The following is a 26,414-nucleotide window of genomic DNA, read 5'->3' on the forward strand; positions in this document are numbered from 1 at the left end:
GACATTGAACTAAATTTACCTCTGGCTTTCTTTGATTAACGAATACGTCTTACTCTCCTCTCTTGCACAAGGACATTGAACTAAATTTACCTCTGGCTTCCTTTGGTTCGCGAATACGTCTTACTCTCTTCTCTTGCACAAGGACATTGAGCTAAATTTACCTCTGGCTTTCTTTGATTAAAAAATACGTCTTACTCTCCTCTCTTGCACACGGACACTAAACTAAATTTACCTCTGGCTTTCTTTGATTAACGAATACGTCTTACTCTCCTCTCTTGCACGCGGACATTGACCTAAATTTATCTCTGGCTTTCTTTGGTTCACGAATACGCCTTACTCTCCTCTCTTGCACGCGGAGATTGACCTAAATTTACCTCTGGCTTTCTTTGGTTCACGAATACATCTTGCTCTCCTCTCTTGCACAAGGACATTGAGCTAAATTTACCTCTGGCTTTCTTTTGTTCACGAGTACGTCTTAGTCTCCTTTCTTGCACGCGGACATCGAACTAAATTTACTTCTGGCTTTCTTTGGTTCACGAGTACGTCTTACTCTCTTCTCTTGCACACGGACACTGAACTAAATTTACCTCTGGCTTTCTTTGGTTCGCGAATACGTCTTACTCTCTTCTCTTGCACAAGGACATTGAGCTAAATTTACCTCTGGCTTTCTTTGATTAAAAAATACGTCTTACTCTCCTCTCTTGCACACGGACACTAAACTAAATTTACCTCTGGCTTTCTTTTGTTCACGAGTACGTCTTACTCTCCTCTCTTGCACGCGGACATTGAACTAAAACTAACACTTGCTCTCAACAATTTGCATACACCTTTCAATCCCACTCCTTGCTATATACTCAAAGAAAATCAATGCTCTTTTTCTAAACAAATACAATGGCACTAACATCAAAAATTTTTTTGTTTATTTCTAGATAAAAGTTCCGTCGTTTCCTGCACTCCGAACTATATGAGGATCGACTTTGATCGAGCCTTCTACGATAAATCCCTGTTTTCAAGCATAACATTGCGAGATACCTCCTGTTCAGCATCCATTAGCAGCTACAACATCATACTTGGTAGTGTACCAGGCGCATGTGGGTCAACTAGAAGTGAGACGTCGAGGTACATTGTGTACGAGAATGAAGTCATTTTCAGACCTAAAGCTATCTCTGGTACAATAACAAGGGATCCTGACCAGCGAGTAAAATTTACTTGCCATTTTGACAAATCTGGATACAGTAGTACGTGGAACTCATACAGGTACATACCCATATCCAATGTCACTGGATCTGAAGGTAAGATTAATTTCAGTGCTTGATCAAATATACCAATTTAGGATGCACCTTTGTCTTTAAAGCATCTATTTACACTGCACTCCTACTGCAGCAATGTATCTAGCAAATGGTGGCAGTAATATGTTTTGGTGATCCATTTTTTTAAAGATAAATTTTCTTTCAGGTAGTTAGCTTCACTCAAATTGACCAATCATGATAACAACGTTCCATTAATTTAGTAACGGCAAATCACTGGGTGATGAACATTTCTTGTCTATTCCTTAGTTACTGACGCAATCAGGTGCATCGCATCATTCAGTTACATTGAAAAAGTTTTCGTATATGAATCAAAGCTGCTATCCTTGGACCTAATATGTGCTACTTATGTAATATCGATCACGTGTTTCAATCTATTCAATCTATGTTAAAGTACGTAAAATCAAGCTGAAGGGCTGCATGTTTTAAAAATGAAGAATTCAGGACCTTATTTCTCCAACTGATATGCCTCTTCATTTCTTAAATTAAAGAAATAGATCTTTGATGACATTCAGAAAGGATCTTTCCTGTTTCAAAGTAGGTCTACTTAGCATAATAAGTGATTTTGCAGTTGATATTTCAACCTATGATTTTATAAAAATTTTCCATCATTCCTCATAATAACTGTTTTTATTTTTCTCAAAAAAACCCCGATCTCTTCCTAGTTGGATATGGAAACTTCAGTTTCAATTTTGTCATGTACACTGACCGTACTTATTCGACGATGCATTCCCATTACCCTGTGAGTGTTCAGCTGAGAGACTGGATGCACTTTGAAGTCTACTCGAGTAAATCTCAGAAAAACACAGTCATACTGATCGATCAATGCTTTTCCACGCCAACTATGGATAGGAACCACTACATGAAATACGTCTTCATCAACAACAGGTATCTCATAATCATTTTACACAGTGGTGGATTACCTATGTGGCTTATGGCGCCTAGGCTTTACTCTATGTTTTAAGGCCGATTTCCATTTGACATTTTTTGTGCGCGCGGGCGTAGCGCCCAAACCTGAGCATGCGTAGTTAAGTGATGCTGTCAAGTAGCCGAGCGCACAAAAAAGTTGAGACCCTATCAACTTTCTGGCGCTCACAGCGGACGCAAAATCGAGACCACTTGATTATAACTACGCATGCTCAGATTTTGGCGCTACGCGCGCGCTCACAAATAATGTCAAATGGAAATCGGCCTTTAGTAAGGACTTGCGCATATTTCCGTTGCTAATAAAATGGCTGGTTGTATTATTTTAGTATGGCCTGTCATTTCTAATTACCAAAAAAACATCCGAATTTACATGGCTTGGTAACCCAATAACATTTAGAAAATTCCTCGAAAAAGTCAAGTTTCAAATAATGCTTTGAATTCTGTTACAAAATGTGGAAAACATTTTAAAAATATTTCTGCCTTTAATGATGACAAACTGCAGCGGCGAGAGGTCTTTCATTGTTTGGAAACGCATAAAAAATTACTTGCGATCAACTCTAGGTCCACTTGTTGTATAATAAACTTGTATAACAGTAGGTCAGACTCGATTGGGTAACCTGTCTCTTCGCAACGTGTAATGGACGTGCTTTTGATGGATAGCATTAGTTTTGACTTTGCGGCTTTGAAAACTTGAATGGTTTGATATATGGCATGTTTTCTGAAAACTAATTATTGGACATGTTAAATATCACTACATTTTATCTTAAGTTGTAATCGCCATATACTCAAACCTGTTGCTTCAAGCTGCGCAATATTCATTAATGACCTCAATAGTTTGTTATCGCATAATGTTATTATTTTGGCAGAATTCAGCCCTAAAATATCGTAGGCCCAGGACCTGGTATTGGTTAATCCACTATTGGCTTTAAAATATTCCTATGCACAAGCACTTCATATTAGATGCCAGCAACAACGAAGGGTTTGGTTCTCTGTCTTGTAGACTTCTGCCAAGGGCCAGTCAATTATCTATATCATACAAGGATCCATGTATACCTCACGCTGGATATTGGCCATCTTAATGCTCACGCTAAACAGTTGTATGATATACTGGATAATAAAACTATTACTCATTTTTTTATCACCACTGATAAGCCATATGGTGTTTATAAGCCATATTGTGTCCCAAACATAGGCAGCATCCCATCCACCTTTACGCCAACACATCATTTCTTCGTTATACACCAGTACGCCAAGGAAATTATGAAGTCCACCTCAGGTATCTCTGGCGTACGTTACATGGATTCCAGCCTGGGCCAACGGTTCCTCTCCATATTTAGTCCTTCCATAACAGTACCGATAACCTTCATTACTTTTGCATTCTAGATGCCCCACCGACAACACCGTCCAGTTTCACAAGACGCAAAACCATCGTCAACGCTTTAGTATTCAGGCGTTCAAATTTCTAAATAACAGCACATCTGTATACTTCCACTGCCTCGTTTTCCTGTGCCATGCCACATCAACGGATTATCGCTGCCAATACGGGTGCACTGGCAATAACATTTTCAGAGGAAAGCGAGATCTAAGCGGTGTCTCAAACGATCCTCCTTCAAAATTTTACATGGTAGAGAGGGAGGTTCGCAGAGCTGCGGGTAGTCAAGGTAAGCATCAAGAGGACATATTCCTATACCAAAATCAAGAGCGAAGCCAACAAATTTTCTCAGACGGGGACAGAAATGATTTTTGCCTTCAAAAATGGTGTGTCCCTTTCTTTAGGTGGTTTGCAAATGATAAATGATTTATAAGCTACTTTTTACGCTTTTCTGTTTCCGCATTCGAAAAATTCAATTTCCAGTATTTCTAGTGCCATACTTTGAAAATGTTAGCTACAAAGGTGCATATGCGTTATATTCGTCGTAAAAAGGTTTCAATTATACTACAGAGTGAGAGAAAGAAGAATTTCTCTGACAAAAGTCCTTTACGTGCCGATGGACAAAGTATTGGCGGTGCAGCGCCCCCCCCCCCCCCATACTCCACTTCGGCGACGCCCCTGACCAGATTGTAACGAAGTACAAAAGATCGATTTCTTTATAGCTAGCGGGATTGGGGTGTATGGGGGTGTGACATCCCCAATTCTTCATGACTTGATCGGTATATTTCTAGTTGGTCCACACGGTCCTAAGGTCGAATCACGCTACAGTGCACACAATCCCTGCACAGCTTTATCTTAACAGTTCCGAGCACTTTGCAATAGGTATCTTATGCGATCATAAAAACAAAGGGGGTTCTCGCGCAAGGGGCTGCAAAAATAATAGCAAAAGTAGATATTTGCCACCTTCCGGCATTGACAGCACCCCCATATACCCACCACCACCCCCCCCCCCTCCCGAGCCTCCTAGGAATACACTCCTTCTATACAACAGACAGTTGAAGAATAATCTTTATGTTAAACTATTGAGTTTTTGAAAGAATCAGTTTGCTAGCAGTTCCCTCTCTATTTTCCAGGCAAGGCACAACAAGTGCATGAGGATAAAACGAAAGCTTTCATTGGTATGGGTGTTGCTGTTGCTGTACTGGTTGCTGTTGTCGCTGGGCTTGCGTTCAAGGTTGCACATATGAAAAAATCTCCTATGGTCGTCCCTGACCCAAAGAAAGAGAATCGTTATGCGGGTAGCCAAGAGGATTTGCCCCCTGAGCAGCATATGGGGGAAAATCAATTGTATGATGACGTTGTAATGCAAAACATCGGTGTCATCAGCAAAGAACAACAAGCAGAGATTTTCAAGGACAATGTTCTTTGCTCTTAATGAAATCGTTTAAAAGCATCGGTTTTTATAGGCATTTGAAAGACATTACATGTAAGGTTGATAACCTAGCTTATCTAGATGCACCGAAGTACTTATCTGTGCGTATTTTGTTCTCTTTTTTGTTGCATATATTTTGCTTGGTATTACGTCTAGATTTAGAAAGAGCACAGTGAGCTTGGCCAACTTGTTAAATATTTGCTCAGAGAATTTCAATAGGCTTGAGATAATTAAAAAAGGTATTTAACATAGAAATAATGGAAAAACTGACTTGGTGTCGATACGAAATTGGCTGGTGAGCCTAAAAAGCTTTTTGTCTACCAGCAATGTATAAAGAACATTAATTTTAATCTTGTTTTAAAATCTCAACCTCTTTCTAAATTCAAAGCGCCAAGCACTGTTGCTTCACATTTTTCAAACTTCGTATTCATTCTTCTTGACTAATTTTTACTAATACTTTTCGCTTGCTGAATAAATCATAATCATTAACATTGCGCTGCTATTGCGGTTTTCTTTATGTCTTGATATTCTTTCATTTATCTATATTCATCTTTTATTTATATTTCATTTATCAGCATTTCCAGTATTTGATAAATAGAAATAACCTGTCACAGCAACCCACACCCAGGGCGAAACTGCTAGGGGGGTATGGGGGTGCTGACCCCCCCCCCCCCCCAATCTTCAAAAAAACAGATTTTGTAGTGCAAGTTTATGGCTGCCAGTACATCGGTCGGGCAAATCTGGAAATTTTCTTTAGGTCGCATATTTATTGCTACTTTTTGCCATAGCTTAGTTTTCGAAATTATTGTCATTTCCCCTCATCTTTTTTCAATTTCCGTCCAGTTGGGAAAACCAAACAGAAACGAGGCAAGCAACAGCAACATGTATACATTTCTGTTTTTCGTCCACTGATCAGCGCTTTCGTCTCGAGCTCGACGTGCACATGTTTATCTTCGCCTCGAGATGCGGAAGTAGAGTCTAAAGTAATGATCGACAGCAAAAGTATAGACGGAAAGTAAAGTGTATTTGATGCAAGAAGGAAATGAACACAGGGCATCCCTCCCTCCCCACCTTTTTGCAAAACAAGAGAGCTTTTTTCAAAATCTTTTGTTTTGATTACTAAATTTTCCCTTACGTCGGAGCCCATGGTACACTGACGATTTTACAGAAGCATCATAAATCAAAGCATGAAGGATATGCCATCTCGGAATACGTTGTTAAGAAAAGTCAAGCAACATTTTCTTTTCCAAATGTATGAAACTTTCATCATACATTCATAAGGAGTTATGCCCTGAAATCCTCCGAAAGGCTTTACACTTCCGCTCCGAAAGTATTGCACCCTTCGCCAAAAAATGGCCGTACAGTCGCCAAAGTTTTTCAATTAAAAAAATTCAAATAGCTGTAACAAGTAACAGAAAGTTTTAAGCCGACAGTTCAAGCAAAAAATAATAGAAAATTTATCAGGGAATTGTAGTTAAGATATGAATTGCAAAGAACTTTCGAGTTTCTTCTATTTCTGAACAATATCCATGATTACGAAAACACGAAAATTGAGCTTTGATGATAGGTGTACCTGTAAAATATCTCCAATAAAAAAGCTTTTCTTTGCACAAGCTTGAGGGATGATCTGGTGAATTCAGTGATACTTTTTTGCGCTTGGGTGTCTAAAAATGTTTAAATTTCTTACGGAGCAACCGAAAGTTGAAAATCAAACTCAGAAAATGCAACTGAAGATTTTTTTTGCTAAAACATTGTAGTCTGTTTAGCTGTTTCTAAATTCCAAAACTTCCAGGCTGTGTTTTGTTGTTCCACTTTGATAAAATTGAGACCCTACTTCAATCTCTTTTTTGAATTGCTCTCTTAATAGCCAGATGATTTAGAAAGTGAAGACTATTTTTCTTTTATAGAAAAGACAGGCCTTACAAATGCTTGCTTTTTTAAACAAATGTTTATAGTCAACACCAGAAAAACTCCAGAAGTGACCTTCTCTCGTAAAAATGATGTTCAGACACGCCTTTTCATCCAGCATGACACGCCTTTTCGTCGGGCATCTAAGCTTCATACCCCACTAATGAAGATAGTGAAGTTTCGACCCTGCCCACAACTGTTTATCGTATGTTATAAAAACTAAATCAATAGCGTAGAAATCCTTAATCGATATTAATGCTCAAACGACTTCAGCTCAGCCTATTTTAAAAAAAATTCGTTATTAAAAGTTTTCATATAAGTTAGAGACTAGTGGTCGCCGATTGGCATATTCCTCCTCTAAAATCTTTTTCGATGTTGTCTGAATATAAAGTTTGATGACCATTTAATGAATAATTGACTTTTCGTAATCTTAGGGGCATTAGCCAAGCAGTGTTTTGGTTTGTTGCACTTTTTCGCTTTTCTTTACATATTACAGTATCCCTGGCCGCATATGCACATCAATCGACATCTCATATAATAATATCAAGTTTCTTATAATATCGATTTTTAAATATTATTATTTATAATATTAGAATCTGATATACTTATTGTAACGCCGTAGTATCTGTCTGTACTATTGTTCAGTGTCGACTTTTGTACTTTGTATTGTCATGTTGTTATTTGTAATTAGTCCCTATTGTAATGTAATGAGTTCACGAGAAAACAAACTCGGAGTATTACACATACTAAAACGAATTTTAAGACAGTAGCAAATTGCACGCAAATCATCAATGAATATCTAATCTTATAGAAAGATTTTTGAAAATGTCGCAGAAAATTGGAATTAAAAGCAGTAAAATAGTTTCAAAAGATGACGTCTGAAACTGTGAGGGCTTGAAAGATTGAGCTTCTTTGATACAGATCAAAATTTACAGATTTCTTTTGTCCAATTACATATGTAATAATCCGCAATTTTTGAAGAAGTTATTTTAACAACGATTCAAGCCAACGCCCTAAGGCCATGTAGACACATGTTCCATACAGACTGATGTTCCTTGTTTGTCCTTTCAGCTACTTTTGCTTCTAAAAGCCGTGCCATATTTCGAGAATGTGAATGCTGCTCGCCTTTTAAGAGTTTTGCTATGAAATACTTTAACCTTGTACCCAGGTTTTTTAAAAATGTCGTGATTTCGAGTTTTATTCATAGCATATTTCTGTCGTGTTTTTGGGTTTTAGTCAATGTGATAACATAAAATTTGAAAGCGTCTTCAGCTTCGTCCAAAATTCTTTGCAAATAAGGAAAAATATATTCCACAGTGCGTAGTTTGGAATGAATCCGCGGTGAAATTGCTTGTAAATGTATCCAGGCAGGCATGCGCAGTTTTGATTCTTGATTTCGCAGCAAATTCGCAAGAGAAGAGGGAGAGTTTAAGTCTTCCCAACAGCTGATAAACAATCAGAGGACTTTAAATTCGCTTGATCTTCGATAAGGTAACCTCTATGCCTGCATTTTCGAAATCGGGTGCCTAGAAGTGATATCTTCGCTACAGCTGATAAACAATCAGAGGACTTTAATTTCGCTTGGTCTTTGATAAGGTAACCTCCATGCCTGCATTTTTTAAATCGGGTGCCTAGAAGTTTTGTCTGGTGGAAATCAAGAGAAATTTTCGCACCAAATTCGCAGTCTCGTGGACTTCGCTGTGAAATTCATTCTTGTAGAAATGAAATTATACCCTCGTATTTATCTGAAAAAGTATTCCTTCGTCAGCAGAATAAAAGTTTTGGCAGTTGGCAAATCAGTTCCGCATTCGGCAGTGAGCACAGCTTATTGGTCTGTTCGCAACAAAAGTTGTGCTGAGTGTGCATAAAATATGATTGAATTTCTTTGGGAAATCTATCTTCATTATTATCCAGCCAATCAACGGTAAATTATTAATGCAGTTCCTCATTCCACGAATGGTTCAGGCTGTGACCTATAATTAATATTTAAGATTGCAGGTCAAGACCTTTGAATTCGCACAACAGCATTGTTACCTTGGAATAGACATTTCAGCAGGTGCGAGTTTCATGGCTACTAAGAGGAACCTCAAAGAAAAGGGTATGAAAGCCCTCTACCCTATTATTGACACCATATCCAAATTTCACCTGAAACCATATACGGCTGTCTTATTATCTAATCACCTAATCAAGCCTATCATCACGTCATGAAACCATCTACGGCTGTCTTATTATCTAATCACCTAATCAAGCCTATCACCACGTACGGGTCAGAAATAATTGCCCCGTTCGCCAAACATCAATTAGATACACTTAATAAAGATAATGAAATGCTCAGCGAATAGGTATTGAAATCAGAAGCCGATAAGTCAGTTAATATATCACATATATATTATTTATGTATTAAGTGCACAAGTAGAAGAAGGCAGATACTCTTTAAAGAAATAGGCATCGATTTGATTTTGTGCGCTCTTTTCATTTTCAGTGCAGTGCTAGCATGTTTTCAGTGCAGTGCTAACATATTATGAAATTTCTTTTGTATTTGCTTCTGCGATCGCATGCAATGTTTGATGTAATAAACGATTAGATCAAAATAATAAACGCCGTGTTGTTATCAGTAATTGAATAATACAAATCTAACAAAGCCTTGTTTATATCTATTGAAAGATAAGGACAAATGCAACGGGGAAGACAACAGGAAAACATGCAAAACCATTGCTGAAAGAAAAAAGGTATTTAGGCTATTCGCAGAGAAATTCTTTGCGAGAGAAATCCCAGCAAAAGTTCCCTGTGCATGTTCAAGACTTATTTCGCGCGTACTTTAGCGCATTTCGCTGATTTTTTTCTCAATTGAGATTAGGCTTCTTACTTCGTTCATTCTTACTTATTATTTTCAAATTTAGGTATTTTAGCACAAGATACTTTATATACCATTAGCAGATGGAGTAAAGAGTTATACGAAAGCAACACATGTTTTGCAATGATTCAGTAGAAAGATTTTTCATAGTCAGTAGAGAAAAAGAAGCCAAAATTTTGCTTTATTTTTTCTTTTTTCTTATTTTTAAAGTTAAAAAATTGATAAGTTCTTGCAAAAACAAGCTGCTTCGCTCTTTTTGGTTTTCTAATTACGGTCAAGATTTGCAAAACCTTTTTTTCTGCGGCCAAGGGTTTCAAAAGCGGCCAGAATTGTGACTTGTAGCTGTCCAATCAGCGAGATTGCAAACCTTATTACAAAGGGGAAATCAGAAGACGAATTTGTCAAACGAGGCTGAAATAATGGACTTGTACGCATGACCAAATATTCTGAAAGAAAAGACTCCATCTGCTCCAACGAAATCATTCGTGGCTAGAAGACAAGAAGCGATGCGGCTGTTACAATTCTTGACGCTCTTTTTAGCTCTGTGCTTAGCAGAAAGCCACAACTTTCGTGGGGTGTACATGACATGGACCGTTGACCAAACAAATAACATGACATACCCTGCGAACCACAGTTCTAGCTTAGCCAAGGTTTGTACAAAGTTTTAACGTTAAAAGGCAGTTGATCGCACTGGTGTTGTCTTTGTTGAGAAAGTCCAAATGTCCAAAGAAGTGCTGTGCAGTAATTAATAGTTCTTATGCACAATATGGCTCTTGTTAAGAGCAGCACCCTTTTCAGAACAATATTCGACGATTTTCAATAATGCCATTAGCAGGTTTTTGTCGCTATCTTAAATCTTAAGTTTCAGCAAATGTTTGACAGCAAATCTTGTCTTTACTCTACCAACACTTCATGTTTGTAATTTAATCATATTAAATGATATACCATTAGACATTTTAATTATATTCCGAGCCATATGAAACACAAAATCTGATGACAGCAAAGTACAAAATAACGAATTAAGAGCGAAGGAATCACTACAAAGATCCTTCAGTGATATTTCAAAGAGGTAAGCAGTTGCACTGATGAAGTGAAGCAACATTGCTGGTTAGACTGGGTCAGGGGTGTGGACCTTTATCAATTATACGACCATTTGTGAGTTCGTGCCTATTTAAGTTTGATAAAAACTCTTGGGGGATATTTGGCCGCATCGTTGTCAACCATAAGTGCTGCTATATGCCTTCAGGCAACGCCTTTTGCATTTGTTGCTCAGTATCCAGAACAACCGTAGTAAACCTGATCCCTATATTGAGTTTAGTAATCAAATGTCTGACAGTTCAAATGTGTAGCCCAGTTGTCCAATTCAGTGCTCAAGGAAGCTGCAGTATGTATTCATTTTCAACACAAAATCCAAGGTTCCTGTTTTTGCAGCCTCAGATGGCCTTACACGACAGTGAGGGCATACGAAGAAATAATTGTCTAAGGGCATACGAAGAAATAAAGTGTAAGGGAGCATTCCGAGAGTAACAAGAGCCGATGCATTAATACACTAGAAAACACGGGTTTGATTTGCATCCGTAGAATGTGTGATGGACCAAACGTTTTCGAAAACCATTGATTTAGACAGTATTCTTCTTTTATTGTACATGTTAGTTGTACAGAACACATTTTTCTCAGCCGCGTTGCACGCAAAGAAATACATACTCTATCGACTAATTTTCTTTTAAAGAAAAAGCCTTTCGTTGATCCAGAATAATTTAATTGCGACTGGCTTCTTGCAATTGTTTGCTTGAAACCAAGAATGATATCTGGGAAAAGCCTTCTTGAATTTAAGCAAAGAAAAATAATTTAAGTAATACGGGATCAACAAATTTTGATATGAGATGGAAAACACAGCAATCGTTGTCCTAGATAGCCAAGAATTCAAAGTATTCACTGGCATATACTGAGAGCGATTTAAGATATATAAAATGAAATGACAATTAATCCAAACATATGGCTTGATCCCGTAATGTGCAAAGGACATTAAGACCAAATTTATGCGTGGCATTCGCAAATATACGTTTCTATTTTCCTAAACAAGCTTCTCTCTAGATATAATCAGGAGCATCCTATGAGTTTTTCTATTTCGTTTATCATAAAGTATCTCAGCAAGTCCCGTTAAACAAGGAACACCTAATGATTGTATCTTATGGAAGAAACAAAGGATTTTCTTAAATCCTTTAATCAAGCTGAAAATGATCTTGTTTCCTATGCAATGGAAGCTCTTCTGTTAGATGTTTGCTCAGAATGTTTGGTGAAATAGTTTCTTTTCTTTTCTGCACACGGTCTTTAATAATGAAGTTTTAATGACCATTTTCGTTGGGAGTTTGCATATTTATCAAGGAATATAATTATTTATTTCAACTTTGAAATTGAAAACAATCAAAGCAGCTTACTTGTTACCAGCTTCTCATTTCGTGTACACTCTTTGATTTGATGTCTTGAAGTGCCAGTCATTCCTGCAGAAAAAGCAGACAAATTTGTTAGGTCTGATGCATGGAAGCAAAGTAAATACGAGGATGATCTTAATGCAACTGAGATTCATTTCATGAAATAAATTCTCAAGACTTTGGTGTGATTATTTAGTCTTCGATTAATTTCGACAAAGTTGATTTGTTAGTTACATAAATTGTGTTTACTGGGCAGAACAAATACCTATCTTTAAGTTGCATAGAAACTTGATGAAATTTAACCACCTGTTTTGAAGAGGATGGGTAAAAAGGTTGTAAACAGAAGATTGCGTATTATTCTTGTCGAATGAAAAAATTCGAAGAGTCTGCTGACAGTTGAAAAGTGACCTCGAAGATTTGCAATATAAGATCGTCTTCCTTGTCCAAGTTTGTTTTACTTTTGTAGGACAAGTTAGGGAATCTATATCTAGATATCTTTATGAATAAGAAAATTTAAAGGCTTGCACGAACAATTTGAAGGCGAGAAGTAGGAAAAGGAGTCCTGGAACTTTTAGTTTGGGCCTTTTTGACGTGAGCTTCTTCTTTCATTGCAGGCGAATCTGGTTATCATGCACATGTCATTTGATAACATAGAAATAGGAAATTGCGTAAACGCTATATATAACTAGATGCCAGGACAATATAGACTTAGACAGAGACAGTACCCTAGAACATTATCAAATCAAAGCAAGATCCTAAAGGCTACGTCTTTCATTCGACTTCACAGATATTGACCTTCAAGAGAACAAAATAGCCATTTAGTAAAGGTTTATCGGGTATGAGATTTTGTAACTGAGTAATGACAAGTAGGAAAAGGCGCTTGAAACAGTCATACCCGTTTGTCTAAAAATCTATAACCGTATATTTTTACTTAATTATAGTTAACTTTGCTGCCTTTTTCAGGTTAATTTCAAATATGGCGTGTCATGGAGGCGAAGTGATGGAAATTCCCACTGCACCAATGCGTCCATAAAAAGCTGCCAGTTTTTCAAACATGGATCCTTCTCGTTACGATATGGTTTCGATGGCAATAACTTTCCTTACTACCACCCATCAGTGTCTGCTGGATTTTTTTGCGAAAGATTTAACATCGACTACGATTTTACAATTGGTTCCAATACTCACACGATGTACCTGAATAAGAACTATTTATTTAAGCTATCGTAAGTGACAGTCAATTGCAATTTTTTGCTCACTGTTTGCTTCAAACTGATAGAAAATAAAGTTTTGCAAAAAGCGCATTGCTGTCGGAAGCGGAGTTCCCCCCCCCCCTATCCTACCCCCAAACCCCCAGACCCTCCTCCCCTCCTCTCTCCTCCCCTCCTCCCCCATCCCTACCTCCCTCCCTCCCTAATAAATGTTAACCTGAACTATATTTCCTTCATTGGCCTAATTTTGGTTCAAGGTTTCATTTTTGTATAAAAACGGACAGAGCTTAACCTTGCGACAATATTTTAGCTTCTACTTATTGATCTAATCGAAGCTTTGTAAACGCACGTAAGCTATGCCTATTCCGTGTGAATTTTTAATGATCGACTGGTGTCACAAGGGGCTGTGTCACAAGGGACATCCCGCGTGGCAACACACCAGTTTGCGAAAGTTGTTTGAAACAACCTGCTTTCAATAGTAAACCAGTATGGGATAAAGCAGTTTTTTGTACCCGTTCTCGTTGTGTGAAGCTTTTTCATTTTTGAAGTTTTTATGAAAGGAAACGAATACAAGGGCAGATCCAGAATGAGTTGCACAGACAGGGCCGTCGCGAAGCAAGCCTCGTTGGGAGGGGGGGGAGGTGTGGACTAAAAATTTATCTGATCAAAAAATTATTGCCTGAAATTTTTTAGCTGCTGTCACAAACCTCTGCAATACATTTTGTCAATCTAACTCTGTATGATAATAACAGACCTTCCTAAAAGTTTTGTCAAATCTCTATATCGGGACGGGCAAAGGATATAGTTACTACCTGAGGTGACACCATGGTTGCCACCGAAGGAAAATGAAATTTTTTGAATTTTGATGCTTTTAGTTCCCTGGAAAATGCACTCTTTTAAGTAAATTTTACTAAATCAATCCTCTTAATCCTATTGAAAATTGTTGTTTTTTTGCAAAAAAATTTTACAGCAGATAAAAACAACAATTTCACCGTGGTCTTGAAAAATACCAGGTTGTCAATTACTTCTAAATCTAAATTCCTCTCCCAATCTTAGCATGCCTTTTGAATGTTAAGAAAAATCTGGAGCTCATAGTGAATTGCAGTTGACGCTTCTACTGAGAAACTTTAGGAGAAATGGACACAAGGCACAATTTTACCTAAAAAGGGTCTGGACTTTTAGATTTATTGCCAACAAGCAATCTTCAAATCTTCATATCATTAGTTTGTTTACCTTGATTCATATCAAGGAAAATCATATTTAACCAACGGAGAAACTGCTCGATCCTTAATTGATTTTATGACATGAAGATCTCTAAAATACCTAAAGCGTTTCTTCCACCGAGCGGATTTTACCTGAAATTTCCTTTTGAGATACTATTCGGGGGGGGGGGGGATTTCCTATTGACACTCAGTGGCGAAGCCAAAGGTCCTGCTGGTCCTGCTGAGCAGGACCAAGAATTTCCAAAGATAAGGTTTACTGTAAACAATAAACAATTTCTTCTTTGCAAAAAGGAAGTTTCAAATTTTATTTGATAAAAAAGTCCCCAGTTCCGCCAGCTGATACAGGCATCCCGTGCTAATCTCAAGGTCCTGTTCTTTTCTACGGCAACCCTGTATTTTGGTCCTGCTCATAACTATGATACCCTATGTTTGGTCCTGCTTCACAATGGGCTTTTGTAAATTTAGTCCTGCTTCACAATAGTCTAGAACAAAGAGCAGTCCTGCTCAATCTCGGGAGCAGGACCTCGTCGAAATGATCATCATAACATTTCGTAAGCAGTAGTGATTTGATTGGTTGAGGGTTCACTTACATAGGTCAAAAGGTATTGTTTTGAAAACCTTTGGTCCTGCTATTTCTGAGAGCAGGACTGCAAGAATTGCCCTGTGCATTCTCGTTCTGCTATGAGACACTAGCAAGGAGGCCAGTTCAAGTATTATGGCGAGGCGATGTGAATGTGGATTTCCTGCTTGCTTTGGCAATACCAATGATATTATTATTGACAGCAAAACTTGCCTCAGTTGTGAGTTGAGCTGCATAAATTTTATTTGTAACAAGACAAAGTCCAAAGTTCGCGAGAAAGAAATGGTAAACACGGCCTTCATACGATCGTTTGAGGCACGGTATATCATGGTGGCCTAAACGAATAAGATTCTCTTAGACTTAGACAAGGACGATAAAAGCATAAATGAATTTACTGTTGTGTGATTGAAATTTTGGAGTTGGAGAATAAACCAATTTCAGTGGAATTTGCATTTGTAAGAGATCAACGGGCGACTGATTGCTATGTTGAATACCGATGAACTGAATGCTGAACTGCTAGTGTGAAAGTGTATTTTTCTACCTGAATTGTTTACTCGTCTAATGGTTTGGCTAATGAAGTTGTTTTCATTGATAACGCAACACATTATTCAATTTTACCTCTCTTTGTCAGCTGCAGAATAATTGTTCTGCAGAATTTGTGAACTTGCCCCTACAGACTTTAAACTCTGTTGTTTATTAAAATTATTTTAATAGAGTATCTAGATTGGTCAGGTATTTTAATAGAGTGTCTAGATTGATCTAGATTGGACAAAAATCTTGAATAGTCTAATTAGACTATTTCAACTACCACAAATATATGATATGCAACTTCAAATGCCACCCTTACCCCCTTTTATTGTCAAATTTAGTTATCACCAATTTGAACTTTTACTTCAGCTGTAGAGGCCTACTACAATTTAACATAGATTTGTTTGAAAAGTAAGCACCCTAAAGCACGTCTTTAAGTATGGGTTTATTTTGCAAAAGATAGACATGGATTTAAAATTTGCTTTTTACTGCAAAAAAGTTCATCTACAAAAAAGAATTTTGTTCATAGGCGTTTCCTATTGAATAAGAGCGTGGCCTTGTACATACAGCAGGACCAACAATTTTTGGCTAGCTTCGCCACTGTTGACACTGGTTTCTGTCGGAAAGAAATCTATAATCTAGATTTAGTGAGTAGATAGTACCTACCAACCCCCCCACCACCCCCCCCCCAAACACACCCCACACACCCCCCACACTCACTCGTAAGTAGAAATTCACTCGTGCTGCAGCAACTAGAAAAAAAGTTGGATCACATAACGGGCAAGGCTGAAAATTCCAATTTTCTTTCTATTTTGTTGACATTGAGCCTACGGAGATAAACGTTTCTTTGCAAGCTTCTGATAAAATATCGTTATCTTCATACTAGATCTTCATCTTGCTGCTGGGTCAACGGGTTGATTTCATCTTCACTTTCATCGTGGAGCATGGAAACTGTCATTTCCTTTAAAAAACGCGGATCCTATTTAAGCAATTCTAACGATGTCAATACACCACCTCAGGTCGGTTTCCTTCCTTCGATACAGCATAACACATTCTTCACTAGAAACTACGCGTTACCCGTATCTGATCCCGATGGAGACATGGTTCGATGTCGATATGCTGTAAATTTCACTGAAGGTGGAGGTGTATACCATTCCCGTATACCTTATTCCACTCTACATACGGTTTGTAACATTGATTACATGTCACTTTCTTTGAGGATTTTGAAGGTTCATCAGCTTATCAACCGTTTCACTAACAACTAATATCATGCAATATTTTCTGCAATAACATGCATAATTATCTGAAATTTCCTCAATATCTGAAAGACTTTCTTAGTGCTCTCGTCCACTTCATTTTCCATTTTGACACATTTTTGTTCAAGATATCGATTCTTATCACTTCTTGCACATTTGGTCACCTCTTTGTCCAGCATTTTCCAATGCTCTCTATTTCCCTCGCTCTTTGCTTCTCTTCTCTCTTCTGCAAGTTTAGTTGTATGTTCGCTTATCCAAGGCTTTTTCATCTTTTTCTTTCTGGGAACAATCTCCTGGGCAACTCCTTGAATGGCTTCAATTCCACATTCCCAGAGGGCATTTGGTGTCGTTTCTTCTTTCTTGATTGCAATGTTGTAAAGACTTTCTCTTTTTCTGGATTTTCAGGGCAGAAACGATGAAGACGTTTATAGGTTTATTTGCACTATTTACATAGGCCCTTTTATCGACTTACCGGTTGATTATTATTAATTGACAAATTCATGTGAGTTACGCTTTACCCCACTCCACTCCACTGGCCTACGCCATGGAGTGCCTATCTCTACATGACCTTTCTCTTGGAGCTTCTTCTCGTAACTATCTACCGTTGTTGCTTTAGGTATCTACTGGGTGGACCGCCGGCCCGCGGCACGCCGAGCCAGTGGACCGCCGCCCGTGGCACGCCCACCTAGTGACCCGCAAACCCCCCCCCCCAAGCCGAGATGCAAATTAGCAAAGAACCAACTAACGCCATGCCCAACACACAAAACCCCCCTCACACAAAACCCCAACACACACGGCTTCGCCCCCCGCAGAGGCATAATGACCTTGTCCTATGACCTATCAGTATCACATGCATGCATTGTTTCCTTTATGAGGCTAACCTTTGACCTTTGCACTTATCACGTGCTACAATTCTCTTCTTATTTGCACGCGAGGGATAATACCTAAACTTAAACTTTACAGCATGCAATTAGTTGAACAAATCTGTTCTTGACTTCAACTTTAAATTATTTTGGTATGTTACTGACTTCATATCTTATTTGTGAATTAGTTATTTCTCTTGTCCTCAACCTTTTCTTGAGTTTTGCATTTAGAAGCTGGTGGTCAGTTCCACAATCTGCACTAAGCTTTCAGGTTATGGGAACAAATTTTAAAAATTCTAAAAAAAGATTTTTGTGACGTCATCACTTGACAACTCTATTGTAGACTTTCATATGCGTCCTTCTGTCAGTGCTACTGGAACTAATATTAGTACTAAGGCTATGATGAACCTTTGGAAGGTCTCGGTTAACAAAGATCATTCAATTAATTATCCGATAAGCAGTCTACGATTCTAAAGTTAATTTCTTATCGCAGTATTCCTTTTCAATGAAAGCATTTACCTCAGTATCTACCAATCCGTTTCTTTTTAAAGAAAAATATTCTTTCTCCCTAGCAGAACTGCACGTTGTCAATTTTACCATACAACACTATTGGTTGGTACGCGTTGGCTATAATGGTGGAGGATTTTGCATACAGCTTTGGATCTGGTCAATACGAGCGACAAAGCAGCATTACATTGCAGTTTATTGTGAACATATACTCTATCCGGGGTAGGAACAACATCACATTCAGTAGCCCTAAAATTATACAACGCCAGTCATCAGAAATTAAATGATCCAGCCTATGTTACTTCTGTCACTTCACCAGTCTGTATAAATTCATGTAAAATTTTACAAGTAACATTTTTTACTGAGAAGAAAACTGGCAAAAGAAGGCAGAGGGATATCAAGACTCAAGAATAGATATCCATTTCAAATATATCCATGTCAAATATTTCATGATTAGTCCTGTATTATCAAAATCTTATGGAACAAGAGCCAGCACTGTCTTGCCCAACACTGAGTCTCAATTTTTCACATTTGCTTTGATTCATTAACAATTTATATCATTTCTCGATGAATACAGGGAGAGATGTTCTACTTCTTATGTTTCATTTTGTATATAGTTTCATTCAAGATGTCTTTGAAGCAAAAGCACACTTTTACCCTAAATCTGATTGCTCATTTTTAGAAACCACCATTTATGGCAACAACACGACAAACTGCCTTGTTAACGAAACTTCAGTACATGTACAACCAAGCACTGCTGTTACATTCCAAACGTCCTCTACCCCGGCATATTCTTTGTTGACGTCAGCTTTGCCCCAGACTACCTCTCGCATCCAAGCCTTAGATGGGTGCAAATATTACCAGGTGTTATCAAATAATGACCGTGCTGTGACCTTCAGTGACGTGAGCTCGTATCGATGTGACAAAGAACTGTTTGGCTGGTATCGGTTCATGGGTAATGCAGGCAACAGAATGATGAATTCTTGTCCAGCAAAACTTGGTGTATCTTCAAACAGATGTGGTTCGTTTCTACAAGGATGGATTCAAAATGGAGCATTGCCCTCAGTATCTGATGGTAAGTAGATCTAGCCGTTGAATGTCTTTTCAAACATCTGAAGCATGGCATATTTGAAAGGGTCTTCAAATATGTTTTAAGTTTTGTCGCGATTTCCAATTTTTTTCGATCACCATTCCTTTTAATATCTCTTTCGAAAATATCAAGCCGATGAAAAAACGTTTAAAGAAGTTTTATTCAAAATGCTGATATTCTCGCTTTCTTCTGCGAAATCTTCGCAAATTATTCTTTTTTTTGTTATTTTGGTTTAATCACAGACTAAAATGGTGTATATTAGTTTGACTTATTAGGGTGGAGAATTCGTGGGAAGGGTTTATCAAAAAAGAATCTCCAGGGTAGAGGCTTATTCGAGGGTAGGGGCTTAAACTGCTATATCACTCGTGTAGGCTCCAAATCGAATATGCTCGTTTTCAAATGAATGTTACGCCAGATACCAAGATCTTTTATTGAAAGTTTCCTTTCTCAATTTTCAGGTGTTGTTGCAAGATCTGTTTGCTTTTCTCCATATCATTCCTGTTATTGCTCCTCTACAAAGTCAATCATGATCAGGAACTGCGGCACTTTCCATGTGTACTGGCTGGATAGTGTTCCGCTATGCAACTCGAGATATTGTGGAATTAGAGGTGATCTAGAAATATTCCGTTTTTTTCATTGCGATAATAAAATGTTAGATCTTTGCTCAACCTTTCAATTACGGAAGGCTGTTATCGCAAACTTATATCACAAAAAGAAATTGAGCTCAATTCACAACTGGCTTTCTTTGATTCACCATAACTATTGATTCACGAATGCGTCTTACTCTCCTCTCTTGCACACGGACATTGAACTAAATCTAACACTGGCTTTCAGTAATTTACATATAACCTTCACTCCTATCTCTTGCGGTATACTTTAAGAAAATCAATGCTCCTTTTTCAAATTCTCAACAAATGCAATGGCACTAACATAAAAGATTTTTTGCTTATTACTAGATAAAAGCTCCGTCGTGTCCTGCACTCAAAACTATATGCGGATCGAGTTTGATCGAGCCTTCTACGATGCATCCGTGTTTTCGAGCATAACATTGCGAGATACCTCCTGTTTACCATTAATAAACAGCTACAACATCATACTTGGTAGTGTACCAGGCGGATGTGGGTCAACTAGAAGTGAGACGTCGAGGTACATTGTGTACGAGAATGAAGTCATTTTCAAACCAAAAGCTATTGCTGGTACAACAACAAGGGATCCTGACCAGCGAGTAAAATTCACTTGCTATTTTGACAAATCTGGATACAGTAGTACGTGGAACACATACTGGTATTTGCCAATATCCAATGTCACTGGATCTGAAGGTAAGATTAATTTCAGTACTTGGTCAAATCTTAGCTTCAATGAAAATGACCCATCAAGATGTTAATGTAAGAATAATTTCGCAATGATTAATCACTAGGCGATGAACATTACATGTCTATTCCTTATTTACTGACGCAATTAGGTGTATCGCATCATTTAGTTACATTGAAAAAGTTTTGTATATGAATCAAAGCTGCTTTCCTCGGACCTAATATGTACTGCTTATGTAATATCGATCACGTATTTCAATCTATTCAATCTAATATAAATTACATATAGTCATGCAGATAAGCCGCATATTTTAAAAATGAAGAATTCGGGACCTTATTTCTCTAATTGATATACCTCTACATTTCTTAAACATAATAATATATCTCTTTGTTTATATACGGAAATGATCTTCTATTGATTTAGATATTACTGTCCAGTTTATATTTCATATTGATCTCTTCCTAGTTGGATATGGAAACTTCAGTTTCAACTTTGTCATGTACACTGACCGTACTTATTCGACGATGCATTCCCATTACCCTGTGAGTGTCCAGCTGAGAGACTGGATGCACTTTGAAGTCTACTCGAGTAATTCTGACAACAACACAGTCATACTCATCGATCAATGCTTTTCCACGCCAACTATGGATAGGAACCACTACATGAAATACGTCTTCATCAACAACAGGTATCTCATAATCATTTTACACAGTGGTTGATTACCTATGGGGCTTATGGCGCCTAGGCTTTACTCTATGTTTTAGTAAGGACTCTTGCATTTTTCCGTTGCTAATAAAATGGCTGGTTGTGTTATTTTACTGTGGCCTGTCATTTCTAATTACCAAAAGAACATCCGACTTTACATGGCTTAGGCCTGGTTCAAACGTCGCACTTCTCATGTGCCGAACCTAAAGCCCTGGTCAAACGATCCAACATTTCACCCAACATTTCACCCAACAAGACCGCCTAAATTAAATCATAGCATTATTTTGACTTCTTGAGTTGATTTCGTTCGCTTCGACTCTCGCTTCGATTCTTGCTTCGACTCTAAAAATTGTTTAAAATTGATGCCATTTATAGTTATGGCGGTGATTGCCTTTCGTTTTCTCGGATCGAAATGTGGCGCATCGTTATGTTCGGGCATCATCATGAGCGTCTGGTGTGCCTACTATTGTTAAGCAACATCAACGTTGCCTACTACCCATTCCCTTTTCGATCTGCGAAAGAAAATGTTGGACGAAATGTTGGGTAAAATGTTGGATCGTTTGACCACCAACGTTGGATCACCTTCCAACATCGAAAACAATGTTGGGCGAAATGTTGAGCAAAATGTTGGATCGTTTGACCAGGGCTTAAGTCTGCTTGGAGCGACACTTGAGCATGTTTAGCGCGACTCCCGTTTCAAACGTCGAACTTTATAATGTCGCGCCAAATGGGTTTTACGATTGTTATATGAAGTATCTTGGTTAAGGCGCGCAATCTCAAATATTTGTTTGAAACGCATGCGCCCTCTAAGAAAGAAAAGGAATTCTGGGAAGGAAAATAAATTAAATATAATTATGTATTGAGTTCGGTACATGACTTTGCAGCTTTGAAAATTCGATAAAGGTTGATAAATTGCATGTTTTCTGAAAACTTATCATTGGACATGTTTAATATCATTACATTTTATCTTAAGTTGTAATCGGCATATACTTAAACCTGTTGCTCCAAGCTGCGCAATATTCATTAATGACCTCAATAGTTTGTTATAGCATAATTTTATTCTTTTGGCAGAATTCAGCCCTAAAATATCTTAGGCCCAGGACCTGGTTTTGTATAATCCGCCACTTGCTTTAAAATATTCCTATGCACAAGCGCTTCATCATAGATGCCAGCAACAGCGAAGGGTTTGGTTCTCCGTCTTGTGGACCTCTGCCAAGGGCCAGTCAATTATCTATATCATACAAGGATCCATGTATTACTCACGCTGGATATTGGCCATCTTAATGCTCACGCTAAACAGTTGTATGATATACTGGATAATAAAACTATTACTCATTTTTTCATCACCACTGATTGTTTTGTTTATAAGCCATATGGTGTCCCAAACATAGGCAGCATCCCATCCACCTTTACGCCAACACATTATTTCTTCGTTATACACCAGTACGCCAAGGAAATTATGAAGTCCACGCCAAGTATCTCTGGCGTACGTTACATGGATTCCATCCTAGGCCAACGGTTCCTCATCATATTTAGTCCTTTCATAACAACACCGATAACCTTCATTACTTTTGCATTCTAGATGCCCTACCGACAACACAGTCCAGTTTCACAAGACGCAAAACCACCGTCAACGCTTTAGTATTCAGGCGTTCAAATTTCTAAATAACAGCACATCTGTTTACTTCCACTGCCTCGTTTTTCTGTGCCATGCCACATCAACGGATTATCGCTGCCGATACGGGTGCACTGGCAATAACATTTTCAGAGGAAAGCGAGATCTAAGCAGTGTCTCAAACGATCCTCCTTCAAAATTTTACATGGTGGAGAGGGAGGTTCGCAGAGCTGCTGGTAGCAGTCAAGGTAAGCATCAAGTGGACATATTCCCATACCAAAAAGTAACGCATGCCTAAATCCTGAATGCTTTGTTGTCTGATTTGAAGTCTCTTGAAGTTAATGGCTTACAGTGCAGAAAAGAGCATCCTTGTTACACAAACTCCAAAAACAAGTGAACGATTCGTCTTTCATTGAATTTTGAAGACGTGGCATATTAGCTCGTATTTCCCCAGCCATCTCGATTCTCGACTATGTACTTATTTTTGCTTCGTTGAATCTAGAATTAATTTTCTCGTCGCATGTCTTATGTATTCGTTTCACTTCGTGGTTGTGACGTATTTAGATATTAGATTGTTTTTCGTTTTCCTTGTTTTTAAATTCAACTTTTTTTGTAAATTCTAATTTCATTCATATGTCATTGTGCTAAATTATATCTTCAGTGATAAATGGAAAAATAAAGGATATGTTTAGAGTGAAACCATGGCAGCATTGCAACATCTAGAAGCCACACCCATAGCCACACCCATAGCCACAAGAGTGAAGAATGTTGGCAGCCTGTGTTTAATTAATAGTTCAATCATAATTGGCAGTTACCTCAAATGATCACATTTAGTGTGACAGTTGCAGCTTTGAACCGTCCTGTTCTTCACATAAAAGCCAGAAAAGTTTTATCTAAACATCATCGAACACTTAACAACAGGCAATTTTCGTGTAAAATTACAGCACGTCGATGATTCTTTCTCTCTTTTCCAGACAAAGCACAAAAAGGGCATGAAGATAAAACGACAGCTTTCGTTGGCATGGGTGTTGCTGTTGCTGTACTGGTCGCGGTTGTCGCTGGGCTTGCGTTCAAGGTCGCACATATGAAAAAGTCTGCTAAGGTCGCCCCTAAGCCAGAGAAAGACAATCGTTATGCAGGTAGCCAAGAGGATTTGCCCCCTGAACAGCACAAAGATGACGGTCATTTGTATGATGACGCAGAAATGCAAAACATCGGTGTCATCAGCAAAGAACAACAAGCAGAGTTTTTCAAGGACAACGCTTTTTGCTCTTAATCAAATGGTTGGTAATCCAGCGTTTGATTGAAAGCATCGGCTTTTATAGGCATTTCAAAGATATTATATGTAAGGTAACCACGTGGTTATCTAGATGCACCAAACTTCTTAATTTGTACATGTTTTGTCCTCTTTCGTGTTGCATATACTTTGCTGGGTAGCTACTTGTGTATGGAATTATGGCATTTTTGCTCTATTTGCTGCTGGTGCTGTAGTTCTTTTATGTTTTTGTCTTTTCGGTTGCGTTGAATTTTAGAAAGAGCAGAGTGATCTTGGCAAAATTGATAAGCGAAAGAGATTAAAAGAGATTTTTTTTTTTTATTTTTAATTCAGAGATCTTGTCGCCTTTCGTTAGGCTGGAGACCCATCAGAATGGAATTAGTATAAAAATAAGATGGAAGCTGACTTACTGTTAATAAAATTGGCTGATGAGCCTAAAAAAGCCTTTTTGTTTACCAGCAATCCCTATAAAACATTGATTTGAACCTTGTTTTAAAATCTCAACCTCTTTCTAAATTCAAAGGGTCGAACGCTCTTGCTTCAAATTTTTCCAACTTTGTATTTTTTCTTCTTGACTAGTTTTTAACTAATACTTGTTTGCTTCCTGAAGAAAACAGAATCATTAAAATTGCGCTGTTATTGTTGGTTTCTTTATGATTTGATATTCTTCCTTTCCATGCAACAAAGAGCTACTCCAAAAAATAAAGAACAGTCTTCTTTTGATTGGGGCCAAATCTCAAGGTGTTATAATACGGGAGGCAAAATTTCATTTATGTACATAGGAATTCATCTGAGTGGTGGGAAATTTTGATTTTTTGCCAAAATCTATAGAGGATTTTTCCATAATTTTGAAATAATATAACTATGTTAGATCTAAAATAATACAGAAGATAAACTTTTAACTTTTATTCATAGTCGTGTGTCATAAATCCTACTACTTGAAGATTTTTCTCGACTCTTCTTCGAAGGCATTTTTAAGCACATACCACAGAATCTATCTGAATGAGATTGCCAATTTGATTCAGAACAACAGAAGAAATTGTTATATTCAGCATTAAATTCAGCATTAAAGCTTTCCTCTCAGAATGTAACACTTAGCTGGCTTAAAGACAATCATGTTATACTTCCAACAAAATCAGACGTTTTCTGACAAAATAGCAGCTTAGCTTTACGGGGGTTTCACCCACCCCTCTTGGTCCCTCCTATCTACGCCACTGCCTAGGTGCATTAGGTAAGAAGTGTTTTGGGCCTTTCTGTAAAGTTTGATAAATCTACAGCTAAAGTATCCCGAGCAGCATATGCACAATAGACTGAACTGGAACCACTCTCTCAGAGTGGAACCCTCTGAATAAATTTTTTGACAATCAATACTGAAACTTTGTAAAACAACTCTTTGCAATAAATTTGAAAAAATCGAAAGCTTCTACTGCTTTAGATAGACAGAAGTGATTCAATTGCACCGGGATTCTGATGTGTAACTATCAACGCCTTCATCCAATAGCTATCAAAGCCATTGGTTGCAAATCTCAGGAACTTGCTCAAGAGTGAGGTATCATAGACGTCATAAAATGCTCTTAATTTGTATAAATGCTTTACTTGACTTAGGCCCCAAACCATGCTCGAACCTTGGTGCTAAAACGATGTTTGGTGCTAAAAAAGTACTAAATTTACTAAAAGATTCTCGACATTGTTTTTCTTTGTTTCTGCTTATGACCTTATATTTGATAGCTACAGTTACGGAATTTTCATCGGATACCGAATCAGTTTATGGAAACTCTTTCAAGGTTCTTTGGGATCAGGGGCGAAACTTCACTATTTTCATTAGGGGGGTATGAAGCTTTGATGCCCTACGAAAGGGCGTGTCATGCTCGATGAAAGGGTGTGTCGTGCATGAACTTCATTTTTAGGGCACATCGCCTCAAGGGCTGAAATCATCGGGGACCCCGAGAGAGGGTCTTTAGACTCAATCTGTTTTTTTAAAGTCAAGAAATATGCCTCTAGTTTTTTTGGTGTTGGCTAT

At 37.9% G+C, this 26,414-nt stretch overlaps 2 protein-coding genes and 1 long non-coding RNA gene across 7 annotated transcripts in view; 2 read left to right on the forward strand and 1 right to left on the reverse strand.

The window, feature by feature from the left end:
• LOC135693242 (uncharacterized) overlaps positions 1–5,540 on the forward strand; it is a 52,510-nt gene extending 46,970 nt beyond the window's left edge. The window contains exons 7-10 of one of the 3 annotated variants that reach the window (XM_065211658.2): positions 930–1,292; positions 1,973–2,195; positions 3,618–3,895; positions 4,740–5,540. In XM_065211658.2, coding sequence (XP_065067730.2) covers positions 930–1,292; positions 1,973–2,195; positions 3,618–3,895; positions 4,740–5,041 — 1,166 coding nt within the window. In that variant the 3' untranslated portion in view covers positions 5,042–5,540. The remainder of the gene's footprint in view (positions 1–929; positions 1,293–1,972; positions 2,196–3,617; positions 3,896–4,739) is intronic. The other 2 variants (XM_089111029.1, XM_089111028.1) reach the window with 2 other exon arrangements.
• Positions 1–26,414, reverse strand: part of LOC148958953 (uncharacterized) — a 133,942-nt gene that overhangs the window by 70,942 nt on the left and 36,586 nt on the right. For 2 of the 3 annotated variants that reach the window (XR_016144194.1, XR_016144196.1), the window contains one exon: positions 12,239–12,301. This is a non-coding gene — a long non-coding RNA (uncharacterized LOC148958953). Of the gene's footprint in view, positions 1–12,238; positions 12,428–26,414 lie in introns of those variants that run through there. The other variant, XR_016144195.1, reaches the window with a different exon arrangement.
• On the forward strand, positions 9,882–25,513 carry LOC135693241 (uncharacterized). Its single transcript, XM_089111030.1, has 10 exons — positions 9,882–10,450; positions 13,196–13,455; positions 16,658–16,955; positions 18,463–18,619; positions 19,080–19,472; positions 19,946–20,095; positions 20,444–20,806; positions 21,264–21,486; positions 23,086–23,366; positions 24,093–25,513. The coding sequence occupies exons 1-10, from the start codon at positions 10,307–10,309 to the stop codon at positions 24,392–24,394; spliced, it is 2,571 nt and encodes an 856-aa protein (XP_088967156.1). The 5' UTR covers positions 9,882–10,306; the 3' UTR covers positions 24,395–25,513.

This window comes from Rhopilema esculentum, chromosome 11, assembly GCF_057945365.1.
Source record: "Rhopilema esculentum isolate cy_ngs chromosome 11, ASM5794536v1, whole genome shotgun sequence".
In the NCBI taxonomy this organism is placed as follows: domain Eukaryota; kingdom Metazoa; phylum Cnidaria; class Scyphozoa; order Rhizostomeae; family Rhizostomatidae; genus Rhopilema; species Rhopilema esculentum.

Excerpts from the sequence above, each read along its gene's own strand:
- LOC135693241 (XM_089111030.1), top strand. The coding sequence starts at position 10,307 with ATGCGGCTGTTACAATTCTTGACGCTCTTTTTAGCTCTGTGCTTAGCA. Across the intron at positions 16,956-18,462 it reads CTTATTCCACTCTACATACG|CAGAACTGCACGTTGTCAAT; the intron begins GTTTGTAACATT and ends CTTTCTCCCTAG. Across the intron at positions 20,096-20,443 it reads GAGATATTGTGGAATTAGAG|ATAAAAGCTCCGTCGTGTCC; the intron begins GTGATCTAGAAA and ends GCTTATTACTAG.